Source organism: Canis aureus, chromosome 33 (genome assembly GCF_053574225.1).
Source record: "Canis aureus isolate CA01 chromosome 33, VMU_Caureus_v.1.0, whole genome shotgun sequence".
NCBI classification, from domain to species: Eukaryota; Metazoa; Chordata; class Mammalia; order Carnivora; family Canidae; genus Canis; species Canis aureus.
The window spans coordinates 27,094,357-27,108,964 of NC_135643.1; the positions used below are offsets into that span (position 1 = coordinate 27,094,357).

General features: G+C 37.8%; 1 protein-coding gene across 5 annotated transcripts in view; it reads left to right on the forward strand.

The window, feature by feature from the left end:
* NPNT (nephronectin) overlaps positions 1–14,608 on the forward strand; it is a 75,715-nt gene that overhangs the window by 39,278 nt on the left and 21,829 nt on the right. For all 5 annotated transcript variants that reach the window (XM_077882199.1, XM_077882201.1, XM_077882200.1 and 2 more), the window contains 5 exons: positions 1,691–1,810; positions 3,137–3,256; positions 5,472–5,606; positions 5,896–6,018; positions 7,817–8,200. In XM_077882199.1, the coding sequence (XP_077738325.1) occupies positions 1,691–1,810; positions 3,137–3,256; positions 5,472–5,606; positions 5,896–6,018; positions 7,817–8,200 (882 nt within the window). The remainder of the gene's footprint in view (positions 1–1,690; positions 1,811–3,136; positions 3,257–5,471; positions 5,607–5,895; positions 6,019–7,816; positions 8,201–14,608) is intronic.

The window sequence follows — 14,608 nt, forward strand, 5'->3', positions numbered from 1 at the left end:
AATACCTTTTAATATCAATCCAGGACTTAACCAAAGCCAGGTGTGAATCTGTAGGGATGTATGGATGTATTAGGAATGATAACTAACTTCTCTTAGACCATGAGAAGAGAGTCCCTGACTAATTTTTAGTAAATATTGAAATACAAGGTAGAAGAATATGAGAGGTAGAGTGAATTTTTTTGTCTTTCTTCCTTGATTTAAAATTTTTACTTCATTTAACAGAGGGAGAAATCAAATTTTGTTGATACTGTAACCTACAAGGCACTTTCTTTGAGAAAAATTTTTAAAAATACATTTTAAGATGTGATTCTGTTTTGAATGCCCTTGACTGAGCACGAGACAAGAAAGTAAAAAATTGAAGAAAGCAAAGGAGATGTTGAAGATTTCTAGTTTACTTAGCCTTCCTAGGATTTGCCCAGCTGGGGACCTGCTCACTGTTGGGTTAAGGTTAAAAAAAAAAAAAGACTCAAATTGGAAAGTCAGTAAAATATGAAAACATTTATAAATTGTAATAGTTATGAGGTGGATTTAAAGCCATGTAATTTGGTGGTTTAATTAAGTGAAATATATAGATTTCCAATAAATGGGCAGGTCAGATTTAAGTTTGATTAGATTAAAACATCTTGCCACTAGATATATCTATATTTCTGATTTGGTCACAAGGATTAATAGATAACGAAATTATCTAATCAGGTGCTAACACTGGAAGTTCTGGACAAAATAAACATGTCATATTTTTGTAAAATGAAGTCTATATTTTGGGCATTTCTATTTTAGTGTTTGTCATTATTAGTTTTGGTTCACCTGAAGCAGTATTCAACTTGGGTTAGAAAATTCTTATGTGGAGTTTTTGATTTATGTTGATATTTAACCCAAACAAACCCAAAATACATAATAATAGTCCATTACGTATCATTTGTTAGTATTCCCATATGCCTTTCTTAACTGCCAAATGAATGAAAATATGTAGGTTTTGTGGTGGTTTGTTTATTATTTGAATACGTCAGTAAAGCAGGAAAGTGAAATTTCTTCTTTAATCTGAGATCAGTGTAGAATCTGTAAGATTGAATAAGAGAAACCACAGTAGTGATCACTCTAATTCATGTAGCTTTTACCCTCTGAAAATAGAGCCTTCCTTTGGAAAGGTCAAAGCAGTTGAATGTTTTAAATTACTTCCTGTAAACTGAGATAGGCTCACAGAGTATCTTTTTAAGAACAGAGATGGAAGGAATTGAAAGAGGAAGATCACATAGTCAGAATGAAGCTGGTAGTAAACCCAGATATTTGGAGGGTATTGGAGTCAGTGAGGTAGATAGCAGAGGAGCTGTACCCATGAGGAGGAGAGTAGGGATGATAAGGTAGGCATGTGTCTGTGAGGAGAATTTTTCTAACGTCCTTTGTGGACAGAGACCACAGGTACTGTGTAGTCTAACCTCCAGAAGTTCACACAACCCTCTCATTGTTATAAAGCATTTGGTCATTTCTGATAGAAAGCTCTTGGTCACCCCTAGAGTAACGAGCATTAAAATTAAGATGGGATAAGCATGCTCTATCTCTTATGTTAACTACTGGTTACTATAGCTTGTCCTACTTTGCTTACTCATTCTTCAATATAGAGAAATATTTTAAATTTGTTGACATTAGCGTTGAGGTCTTCTCATTTTGCTGCATCAACCTCCACTCTTTTCAGATCTGAACGAGTGCGGTCTGAAGCCTCGGCCCTGCAAGCACAGGTGTATGAACACTTATGGCAGCTACAAGTGCTACTGTCTCAACGGATATATGCTCATGCCAGATGGGTCCTGCTCAAGTATGTCAAGAATCTTAACTGTTTTATAAGTGCTCTGGCTTGATTTCATGCTGTGCTCTGATAGGGTGTGTGAAAATAGCCTCCCAGGCCCTCCTTACCAGGATGTGAGCATGTGTGCCTAAGGAATGGAAAATAAAAGTTGCCCATTTTACACATCTAGCATTATATTACCATGGGTGTCAGTGTTAATTTGATTTGGAAGTGGTATTTAAGAAATGTAAAACTATATTTTCTAATCTTTTTCCCAACACATTTTTGCCTGTCTTCTATCTGCGCCAAGAACTATTCCAGCTAGAAGAACATTAGTGCCTATGTAGGGACTGTGTTGCTGTTCATAAGCATAGACACTAAATTCTTAGCTGGTAGAGAATCCATCAGGTCTGTTGATTGAGTGCAAACCATTCATAAGTACCTTCTCACTTCACTTTTACAGTTCTTTATAATAGTCTAAAGACTAAGATATCACTTTTCTAAAAAACAAAATTTTTGTACATCAATTAGAAAAAATAAATGATTCCAGTAACATTAGATTTCGTGTGTCTTTGTGAGAAAGAAATGGATCATGCTTTCCTACTATCATTGGGATGTGTTTCTAAGATGGACAGTGCCCTGAAATTTTCTGTAGGCTGAACATTGAATTAAGTTTGTGTTTATATGATCTCTGACAATGGATGACTTGATTTTTATTTTTCCTGAGTTATCTGGTAAGCTAGTTATCAATTAGGCAATTATCGGTTATCTCTAACTGGGTTGTATTTTATTAAAAAGTTCAGCTAATCTTATTTAGCATTGCATATTTAACATGGAACCTTTAGAATTAGCTAAATTCATGTTTAATACCATGTGGCAGTGATGTTAGAATCCTCTAGCATACAACCTGGTAGGAAGTCTACTACTGTTCCTAGAAAAATTTAGTGGGAGATTGAGAAAGTGAATTGAATGTTTTAGTTAAGACCAGAATTTAGCATAAGTAATCTAGAGAATTACCTCAATCCTCCACTTTCCTTGACCACTGGAAGCATTTCCAGATAATCTATGTGAGATAAAGTTTTATATTTGTCTTTTCATTTTTTAAATGCATTAAACGTCTTCCTCAGATATTAACAGAACTGGTTCACTTCTTAATCTTCTTGCTCCCTGGGGGGGAGTGAGGTCTTTCTGTGCCTCTCTCTTATTTTTGGCTGTCTTTGACTGTTGAATAACTGAGGCCTTTTTGTCTTCATTGTTGATTCAGTGCCTGGTAAAAAACAAAAAACAAAAAACGTTTATTTCAGTTATAGAATTTGTCCTCTGCCTCTCTGAATCAGCCAGTCACACTCTTTCCAGGTACCCTGACATGCTCCATGGCAAACTGTCAGTATGGCTGTGATGTTGTCAAAGGACAGATCCGGTGCCAGTGCCCCTCTCCCGGCCTCCAGCTGGCTCCTGATGGGAGGACCTGTGTGGGTGAGTTGTAAAATCAAGCATCTTTGTCACCAGCCTCTCTGGGATAAAAGGAGAAAGTGAAAGATGATGGGAGTAAGGAACAGAGGCAGCTGCCTACATCAGGCAATTGGCTAACCTTTAGAAGATAACACATGTCTCAAGAGGACCTCTCTCTTGAATGGTTGATGCAGACCTTGTTTCCCTAAAAATGAGGGACAGGAAGAAGCTTCAGGAAGAGGAAACCCCATGTGCAAGGACTCTGAAGTTTAAAAGAGCACAGTATCTGGGGAAAGCAGAAGAGCAGAAGGAAGCATTGAGTGCTAAGGCTGAATAGGTAGGCACGGCTAGATTGTACCTACTGCATTAGAGTTAGATTTTTTTTCCCTGTAAATTGGGAAGACAGGATAGGATTGTGGTTAATAGTCTGGACTTTGATTTCAAATCTAGCATTGCCATGTGCTTGATATGTAACCTGAGGCAAGAGACTTCCCTTTGAGCTTGAGTCTCCTCATGTTTAAAATGGGAGTAATGCCACATAGAACCATCATCGTAAGGAAGGATTGAATGGGATTATGTATACAAAGGGCTGAGGAGGGCAGCCCGGGTGGCTCAGCGGTTTAGCGCCGCCTTTGGCCCAGGGTCTGATCCTGGGGACCTGGGATCGAGTCTCACATCGGTCGGGCTCCCTGCATACAGCCTGCTTCTCCCTCTGCCTATGTCTCTGCCTCTCTCTGTGTGTCTCTCATGAATAAATAAATAAAATCTTTAAAATAAACAAAGGGCTGAGGAGAGTACCTAGCACGTAGTACATACTCAACGAATAGAGGTAGTGATTCAAGAGAGATTTATTTAGTACTTTCTATGTTTCAGGCGCTGTGCCAAGTGCTAAGATATATAGTAGTGGACAAAGCAGACAAGATTTTGATCCTTGTGAAGCTGATACTCTAATGGAGAAAACAGAAAAGAAACAAATGTCTAATAAAATTATGAACAATGCTAAATATTAATGTGAGGTACTAAGGGGAAATCACAAAGGGTTTATTTTAGAAAGCAATGGTCAAGGAAAGCCCTTAAGTAAGACCTGGACCACTGGTCATGTGGATAATCACCGAGCAGGTGGAAATAGTGCAGGGTGCTGCAGTGAAAGAGACCAGAGGCTGGCCTGTGTGAGGTTTAGAAAGAAAGGCCAGTGTGGCTTCAGTGCTGAGTGAGCACGAGGGCAGTGGCTTGACATCTAACTGGTGAGGTACGTAAGGACTGCATAGTTATTGCAGGGTGTTCATGGACATCATGAGGAATGAGGATTTAGTTTAAAAAAACAAGTAGAAGGCGTGCCTGAGTGGCTCAGTCGGTTAAGCATCTGCCTTCAGCTCAGGTCATAATCCCAGGGTCCTGGGATTGAGCCCCATGTCTGGCTCCCTGCTCAGCAGGGGAGCCTGCTTCTCCTTCTCCCTCTGCCCCTCCCCCCTGCTTGTATTCTCTCATTATCTCTCTTCAAATAAGTAATTTAAAAAAAATTAAAAGCAAGTAGAAAGAGTTGAGGAGTTTTAATATTCCAATCTTAAGGGTTTTTTTTTTAAAGATTTTATTTATTTATTCATGAGAGACACAGAGAGAGAGAGAGAGAGAGAGAGAGAGAGAGAGGCAGAGACACAGGCAGAGGGAGAAACAGGCTCCATGCAGGGAACCCGACGTGGGACTCGATCCCGGGTCTCCAGGATCAGGTCCTGGGCTGAAGGCGACGCTAAACACCTGAGCCACCTGGGCTGCCCCCAATCTTAAGTTTTAATAAAACATTGTGACAGTTGAATGAGAATGTTCTAGAGGGGTTAATTGGCAGGGTAAGGACTAGTTCAGAGGCTCTTGTAACAGCCAAACCTGGAAGATGGTAGCTAGGGTAGTGGTAGGGGATGAAGAGAAGACTAGGCCTGATTAACTGGTCCTGATGATATGAGTTTAGGGGAAATGGGGTTGTTAAGGGTGCCTCACATTTCCAGTTGGAGCAACTGGTAGGTAGAGGTGCAGTCTGTGTGGAGATGCCAGAAAGCTCCAGTCAGGAGGATGCTTTGAAATTTGGAGATGTGGAATTTATGTCACCTGTTGGGGCAACCAGCTGGATAACATTTATGATGAGCTGCTCTGTGCCAGGCAACCGTTTGCTGACGTTTATTTTAAAATCTGTTCCATCTGAACATGCTGTTGCGCCTTCTAAGGCACAATTGATTTCTGTTTCTAGATGTTGATGAATGTGCTACTGGAAGAGCCTCCTGCCCTAGATTTAGGCAGTGTGTCAACACTTTCGGGAGTTACATCTGCAAGTGTCACAAAGGCTTCGACCTCATGTACATTGCAGGGAAATATCAGTGTCACGGTAATGAACCACAACCATCACTTTGTTTGCTTCTTCCTGTGATGTGGAAAGATCTCTTCACTCTGGTGGTGGTGGGGATGTCAGAGGCAGGGGAGGGTACTGGCATTACATTGAACAGAAGTGCAGTGCAACCATTTGGTAGTTCTGGATGCATATGTCCTTTGTTTCTTCTGTTTATCTGCTGGTTTTATGTGGCCCTTCCAAAAAATTTTTTTTGGAAACTATATATTTTTGATGGCATCATACATATCTTCCAAATAAACTTCTTCTTTTCCACTTCCTGTTATAGATATAGATGAATGCTCTCTTGGTCAGTATCAGTGCAGCCGCTTTGCTCGATGTTACAACATACACGGATCCTACAAGTGTCAATGTAAAGATGGATACCAGGGGGACGGACTGAACTGTGTGTGTGAGTAATGCTCATCTCCCAGCTTTGAATTCTAGCAGGAAATACAAGATTACACAAAGGCCATTACTAGGGAAAAGGAAGAACAAGATTAGTTATCAAAAAAGTATATTTTTTATAACTAATAATGTTAATCTGTATTTTCTACAAATCACTTGCTCAGGTATTTTTTAAAAATTAAAGACCGAGGGGATCCTTGGGTGGCTCAGCGGTTTAGCACCTGCCTTTGGCCCAGGGCGTGATCCTGGAGTCCCGGGATCGAGTCCCGCGTCGGGCTCTCGGCATGGAGCCTGCTTCTCCCTCCTCCTGTGTCTCTGCCTCTCTCTCTCTCTCTTTCTCTCTCTTTCTCTCCTCTCTGTGTCTATCATAAATAAATAAATAAATCTTAAAAAAAAAAATTAAGGACCGAGTAATACATTCTAATCTTAAAACATTCAATTCCTTTACTAAAATCTCTCAGAAGCTTCCCTTTGGCTGGCAAGAAATTATGGGGCTATCCCTGAGAATTTGATTTTGTTATAATCAGAAATAAATTAGCATTTGATTATGACAAAGGGAAAATCTGAATATATTATATTTTTTTGTTTCTCTGTTTTAGGTCTCCTAATTCTATTAAATCATTCTGATATTTATTTTCTCTAAGTTTAGGACTGTTTTGCTTTTTAAATCCTTACGAGCTCTGTTTGGAGTATGGCTATGTTAGTAGATAAACATGAAAAAAATAACCTCCAAGATGAAAGTTTTACAAATTAAAGGCCACAATTTAGCATACCTTTCATGTGACAATAGATAATTTTTAAAGTTTTGGAATAAAATATTTACTGAAAATCAGGAGCCATAAAATCATAGAGATTAAAGGATTTTTGAAGGGTCATGTAGTTATACTCCTAGCCTAGAGTATATCATTTCAGGAAGATTAAATACTAATTCCTTTTGGTGAAGATAATCACAGAAAAAGATTCCACAGATAATCATGGTGACTTCTGAAGTTTTTTTTAAGCAATTGTATAAATTAGTAAGGGGAAAGCAAACCAACTTTAAAAAATACACAGAACATTTAGGTGGGTGCTTGAGTCAGTTAAGCATCTGACTCTTGGTTTCAGCTTAGGTTATGATCCTCAGGTCTGTGATCTCAAGGTCATGAGATTGAACCCTCTGTCTGGCTCCTTGCTCAGTGCGGACTCTGCTTGAGATTCTTTTTCCCCCTCCTTTTGCCCTTCCTGCTGTGCTCTCTCAAATAAATAAAATCCTTAAAAAAATACAGAACATTTAATGAAAATGTTTTACATGAGTTGAATTTATATAGAGTATGGAAGAGAAAAGTATTAATCTTTAGACAATCAAAACATGATTTTCTAATAATGTGTGCTCTAGGGACACCTAACTTAGATTCTGAACATACAGTTCTCATATTTTAAAAAAACGTAGAATGTTTCTGCATTTTAAAAATCTCAAGGATTGTTGTCTCCATTTTACAAATACTTGAAATTCTTTGTGTTGTAAATAATATATATCCATTATAGAAATACCAATATATTTTTTGCATATATCCACATATGTGTATGAATGTGTATCTATGTAAGATATATAGGTATAAATAAGTTATATAGATACATATTCATACATACACATAGTTGTTATTTGAAAAACAGTATTACTTATAGTAGAGGAATATTCTAAATGTGAAAAATAAGCCTAGTGGGCATGAAATTTTTTAAGGTGTTTTTCACAGTTTGATTCCATGACCAAACTTCTAGTGAGAGATGGTTATACACTAATTTGAATCTTTTGACTTTTTCAGATATTCCAAAAGTCATGATTGAACCTTCAGGTCCAATTCATGTACCAAAGGGAAATGGTACCATTTCAAAGGGTGATGGAGGACACAGCAATTGGATTCCTGATGTTGGAAGTACAAGGTGGCCTCTGAAGACACCATATATTCCACCTGTTATTACCAACAGACCCACTTCTAAACCCACAACAAGACCTACACCAAGGCCAGCACCAGAGCCTACCCCACCTCCACCCACAGAACTCAGAACATCTCCACCAGCAACAGCTCCAGAAAGCCCAAGCGCCAAACTGACTCCTGTAGCACCAGTTGCCACTACATCTTCAAGATGGATTACAGTTGATAACAGGATACAGACAGATCCTCAAAAACCCAGAGGAGATGTGTTCAGTAAGTCATATATATGTTAGCACATATTTTGGAGGATTTTTTTTCCCAGTTGTGTTGAGATGTAATTGACATACAGCACCATATAAAGTTTAAGGAGTACAGAGTAATGGTTTGACTTACATATATTGTGAAATGATCACCACAATAAGTTTAGTTAATATCCATCATCTCACATAAGTAAAAAGAAAAAAGATTTTTCTGTAATTAGAACTCTTAGGATTTACTCTAACAACTTTCATATAAATCCTATAGTAGTATCAACTATAGTAATAACATTATACATTATATCCCTAGTACTTATTTATCTTATATCTGGAGCTTTGTATCTTTTGACTACTTTCCTCTAGTTCACCCTCCCCCACCCAGCACCCTTAGTAATCACAGATCTGATCATTTTCTATAAGTTTTTAAAGATTCTACCTATAATAATGTGAGAGTATATAGTATTTGTCTTTCTCTGTCTGACTTACTTCACTTAGCTTAATGCCTCACGTGTATCCATATTCTCTCAGATGGCAGGATCTTCTCATTTTTTTAAAGCCTGAATTGTGTATACGTCACATTGTGTATTTATACACCTTCTTTATCCATTCATCCATTGATGGACACTTAAGTCATTTCCATGTCATGGCTATTGTGAATAATGTTGCAGTGACCACAGGAGTGGTGATTTATCTTTGACATAGTATTTTCATTTTCTTTGGATAAGTACCCAGAAGTGGAATTGCTGGATCATGTGGTAGTTCTAGTTTTAATTTTTTGAGGAACCTCCATACTGTTTTCCATGGTGTCTGCACTAATTTACATTCCCATTGACAGTGCATAAGGGTTCTCTCATTTTCTTTTCTCCACTTCTTTGCCAGCATTGATCATCTCTTGTCTTTTTAATGATGCCCATCCTAACAGACACAAAGTGATATCTCATTGTGGTTTTATTTACCTAATAATTAGTGATGTTGAACCTTTTTCATGTGTCTTGCCCATCTGTGTGTCTTCTTTGGAAAAATGTCTATCCAAGTCATCTGCTCGTTTTTAATCAGATTACTTGGGGTTTTTTGTTATTGAGTTATAGGAATTCCCTGTGTATTTTAGATATTAGTCCCATATCAGATATCAAATATTTTTCTCCATTTCATAGGTTGTCTTTTCATTTTGTTGATGGTGTCTTTTGCTGTGTAGAAGCTTCTGTGTTTGTTGCAATCCTTTTTTTTTTTTTTTTTTATTGCTTTTGCTTTCGGTCTCATAGTCAAAAAATTATTGCCAAGACCCATGTCAAGGAGTTTTTCTCTGTTTTCTTCTAGGAGTTTCATGGTTTCAGATCTTATGTTCATGTCTTTAATCATTGAGTTAATTTGTTTATGTTATATAAGATAAGGGTCTACTTTCATTCTTTTGTATGTGAATATCCAATTATCCCAGCACCATTTATTGAAAAGACTATCTTTTCTTAGCTCCCTTGTCAAATATTAGTTGAACATTTATGCTTGGGTTTACTTCTGCACGTTTTTAATAAACTCTTTACGAGGACATTTGAATCATAGGCCATGCCTTTTTTTTTTTTCCATGCCTTGAATAATAATGAGACATAAAAAGAATTAGCTGTACAAAGTATCAATCATATGTTCTTATTGTTAAATATTATAAAGAACTGCATAAAAGGCAGTCAACTGGGCCGATTACAATGTGTGTATAATATCACAAAGTCATATAGTAGATCTCAGTTCCTATCCAGTGTAACAATTCTAACATATTCAGATTTACTCAAAAACTCTCAGAGATTTGGGCAGCCCAGGTGGCTCAGCGGTTTAGCGCCGCCTTCAGCCCAGGGCCTGATCCTGGAGACCTGGGATCGAGTTCAGAGTTAGGCTCCCTGCATGGAGCCTGCTTCTCCCTCTGCCTGTGCCTCTGCCTCTCTCTCTCTCTCTGTCTGTCTCTCATGAATAAATAAATGAAATCTTAAAAAAAAAAAAAAAAACTCTCAGAGATGGGAAACCTAACTATATCACATTCTATTTAACTTTTAATCTAATCATTCATTTAATCAGTAAACACTTTTGAATGTGTTTTAGAATTGCAGGCCCCGTATTACACAGTGGATTTAAAAGATAAAACAGAAAAGGTATAATAATCTAGTGGGAAGGATAGTCGCCCAGAAGATAACCGGAATACCATGTTAAGAGAGATTTGTGTGGCAACTTATGGGAGGAGAGCATCTAATCAGTCTCTGGGCAGGAAGTTAGGGTGGACAGGGGTGAAGAGCTTGAGGAAAGCTCTGTACTGTAGTACATAGCTCTGTAGTACTATAGTTCATAGGGACCACACACATCAGAGGCACAGAGGTAGGAGCAGCCCAACATCTGCAGTAACCTACTGGTACCCTGGGGGGTTGAGGAGAAAACCAGACAGCTGTCCCTTTTGACCCTCAAACTGTTTCTATCTTAGGACTTTTGCTCCAACCGTTCCCTCTCCCTGGGACACTCTTTCCCCAGCTCTCAGCTTGTCTCACTCTCTCACCTCTTTATACAAATGTCAGCTTACCAGGGAGGCCATATTCTATACTATGACTTTCAATACCCTGTATTCAATACTGTGACTCCTACCAACCACCAGCAGCACTCCTCTCTACTGCCTTTCTCTTTTAAATAGCATTTATCACCTTTTAATAAATTGTATTATTTACTTACTTATTGTGTCTATCGATGGATCTCCCTTCTAGAATACAAATTTTTTGAGGGCAGGGATTTTTGTTTTGTTCATTGGTGTATCTCAAGAACCTAGCATAATGCCTGGCTCATAATTGGCACTTGAACATTAGTTATGGAACAAAGGAATGGATAGATTACTCATAGCATTTTAAAATAAATTATCATCATATAATCAGATTTTCCATATAAAAGCTAGTTTGGTATAATAACACATTAAATCTATATTTAAGAATTAAAAAATATTCTTTTCTGATTGTTCCTTAGTTTTTCACTGTGGTTTTGCCACCATTATCCTCTCTTTATTCTCTCCCTCCCTTCCCCCTTTCTTTTTAGAGATTGGCATTGTATTCAGTGGATTATTAAATCTGAAAATCTGATAGGAATGAGAAGGCAAGTGATGTCAGTTTAGATATAATGTCTCAAGCTATATATTGACTAGCTCAAATAATTTTTGCTTTATAATTTTATTGGTTAAAAGTTGGCTTGTGTGAAGGTAGGCACATCTTTTTAATGCGAGAAGGATCTAAGAAAGAGCCCCTTAAAAGAACATTTCTTGTAGGTGTAAACAAAGTATCATTGAAGCTGGAATTTTAGTCCTTTTACTACTACAAAAGAAAGGTGTTCAAGGGACTTCTGGGTGGCTCAGCAGTTGACCATCTGCCATTGGCTCAGGTCGTGATCCTGGGGTCCTGGGATCAAGTCCTGCATTGGCCTCCTTGTGGGAACCTGCATCTCCCTCTGCCTGTCTCTGCCTCTCTCTCATGAATAAATAAATAAAATCTTAAAAGGGGTGGGGTCAAAACAAAAAAAAAAGTTTAAATTTTCAAATAAGCAATCCAGATGGGATGATTATCATACAGCCTTTTCACATTTTAATTTGGGGCTTAAAAACTTTCATCTAAACCAACATCAATTAATTACCCAAGTATGATGTCCTTATTATGTTAACTTAAAGAAATCATCCCAGTTATATCCCAAATCTCTAAGGGTGACTAAAGTCCCTCACAATTACCCATCTTACTGTTGGGATATTCTTTCTTATGTTTAATCTAAATTCTTGAAATTGTAGTTTATACCAGTGCAGTAGTGTCAGATAATTGTGGCTGATGGACACAGGTGGTCAGTGTCTCCAGACCCCACACTCCATGTATTCAAAGAACATTCTCTGGAAATTACTACACTGTCTCTTGTTTGGACTCGGTAATTTCTATTTCATAAACCTCTTAGACTGTTCTTCAAAAGAAAGAGAGAGAGAGACAGACAGACAGACAGACTGTTTTCAACCCACTTAGCAATCTTTTTGGGTTCCCCTTTGGGTCTAGGGTAGGACTGGAGACTCTGCATTTCTAACAAACTCACAGGTAATTCCTAATCCCTACCACACATTTTGTTTTTCACATCTGTCTCAAATGGTCCAAAGATACGTAACAGTCACATCTGACCTAATAGTGACTGCATGTGGAATTTCTTTAAACATGTTTTTTCTAATCTAAATCATTTCCCTCTGTTGCCAAGTATATTATGGTGCAGATTTGTGAGCAGCCATTTACTCCCCAGATGTTTTTCCCTGAAACAGTCACGCAATGGCTGGGATATAGTAGGCACTCAAAAATATTTATTGGCTAGAATAAAATTTTATGTTGGAATCAACATTTTCTCAATCTAAGTTATTCTTCAAATGTTTGAACTAGCTAAATTTAACTTGTTGATTCTGATAGTTTGTCCCCAAATGATCAAAAGTTATTTCACATTATGGTCTTTTTCTTATCCCAATACAGCTTAGTTTACTAATTGAAAACAAACATTCCTGGGGCACCTGGGTGGCTCAGTTACTTAAGTGTCTGCCTTCGGCTCAGGTCATGATCCCAGGGTCCTGAGATCAGGCCCCATGTCAGACTTCCTGCTCAGTGGGGAACCTGCTTCTCTCTCTCCTTCCTTCTGCTGTTCCCCAGCATATGCTGTCTCTTTCTCTCTCTCTCTCTCTCTCTCTCTCTCTCTCTCTTTCTCTGTCTCAGGTAAATAATCAAAATCTTTAAAAAAAAAAAAAAAAGAAAGAAAAAGAAAAATATTCTCTAGAAAACTCCAATACACCTCCAGATTTTGAGCATGATGTAGGGAAATAATGAAAAGGCATTAAGAGGAAATATGAAAACAAGGTTGAGGCATGTGAAACCTAGGAGAGAAAACATTGAGCCAGAAGATTTAATTTCTATTCTCACCTCTATTATTTATGAGTTATTTGACTTTGGACAAATTACTGTGCATTATTAGCTTTCATCTGCCTGGTTTCTGAGACCAGGGGGTTTGATCTTGGGCTCTGGAAGAGCTTGGTAGAGGGGTTAAGGGAGAGTGGAAAGATGCTGGGCAGACTTAGAGCAAAGAAAAAGATTTAATTGGTGGGATGCCTGTTTGGACACTAGAGATATGCTACAGGGATTGATAAAAAGTTGGAAACTGAGCACCAAAGACAAAAATCTAGTATTAGAACAGGTAGGAGCTATCCCAAAGCAAATTAAAAAAAAATTTATGGAGAATCGGAAGTAAAGGAACTTAGGGGAAAATGCAATTCTAGTCTAGCAATACCATGAAATACTATGCAGCAATGTTTTTTGAAAAATATTTAATGCTTTGGGAGAATACTGATGTTATAAAAAAGGGCAAATGAGAAGAATATACAGAATTGTATATATTATTTGACCCCAATTAGGTATAAAATAGATGTCTGCATATGTCTGGGTGAATTTAAAAGTTTGGAAGAAAAAAGAACAAATTAGTAATTGTGAATCTGTCCAGTTTGTGGTCCTTGTGATGATTTTTCTTGTCCTTTTGTTGTCGTCAGTCACTGATGTTTACTCTTCCCATTGCTGTTGGTCACTGTTATTTATTTTAGGAGTGATTCTTTAGGAGAGGCATCAGCGGTCATGGAATCTCACTCTCCCCAGGGAGAGAGTGAGCTGTGTGTTTTGAAAAAGTACCCCATGGAATTCTGATTCGCATATTTTATTTAGAACGTACTGGCTTTTTAAAATGCATTAAAAGTTTTATTAACTTCTATTTTTAACTTTTCAAAATTGTCTTTACAATTGAGTGTGTCCAGTATATCCAGTTTTAGCTAGGAAGCTCGGGTTACTGCAAGGAATATAATGGTATTATATTCTAGGAAGCAGATTTTTTTTCGAAGAGCTGTCAGAAGCTCTTTTGAACCAGAATAATCTAGGATGCTTATTTAAGATGGAGATTCCTAATCCCTACCACACGTTTACTAAATCCGACCTTCCAAGGAAGTACTTCTCTGTCTTCAGTGTGTGTGCGAGTCATGTGGAACTTTGTTAAAGTGCGAATTCTGATTTTAGTGGGTCTCGGGTAGGACTGGAAAGTCTGCATTTCTAACAAGCTCACAAGTAATGCCATTGGTCTGCTGACCACACCGAAAAGCAGGGCTCTCTAAACCATAATGGGAGCTCCAACCAGTAGAACAGTGTCTCTCAAATGAAGACAGAACGAGCCAGATGTGGAATGTTTTTTGTTTTGTTTTATTTTATTTTATTTTATTTTATTTTATTTTATTTTATTTTATTTTATTTATTTATTTAAATTATTTATTTATTTATTTATGATAGTGAGAGAGAGAGGCAGAGACATAGGCAGAGGGAGAAGCAGGCTCCATGCAGGGAGCCCGATGCGGGACTCGATCCCGGGTCTC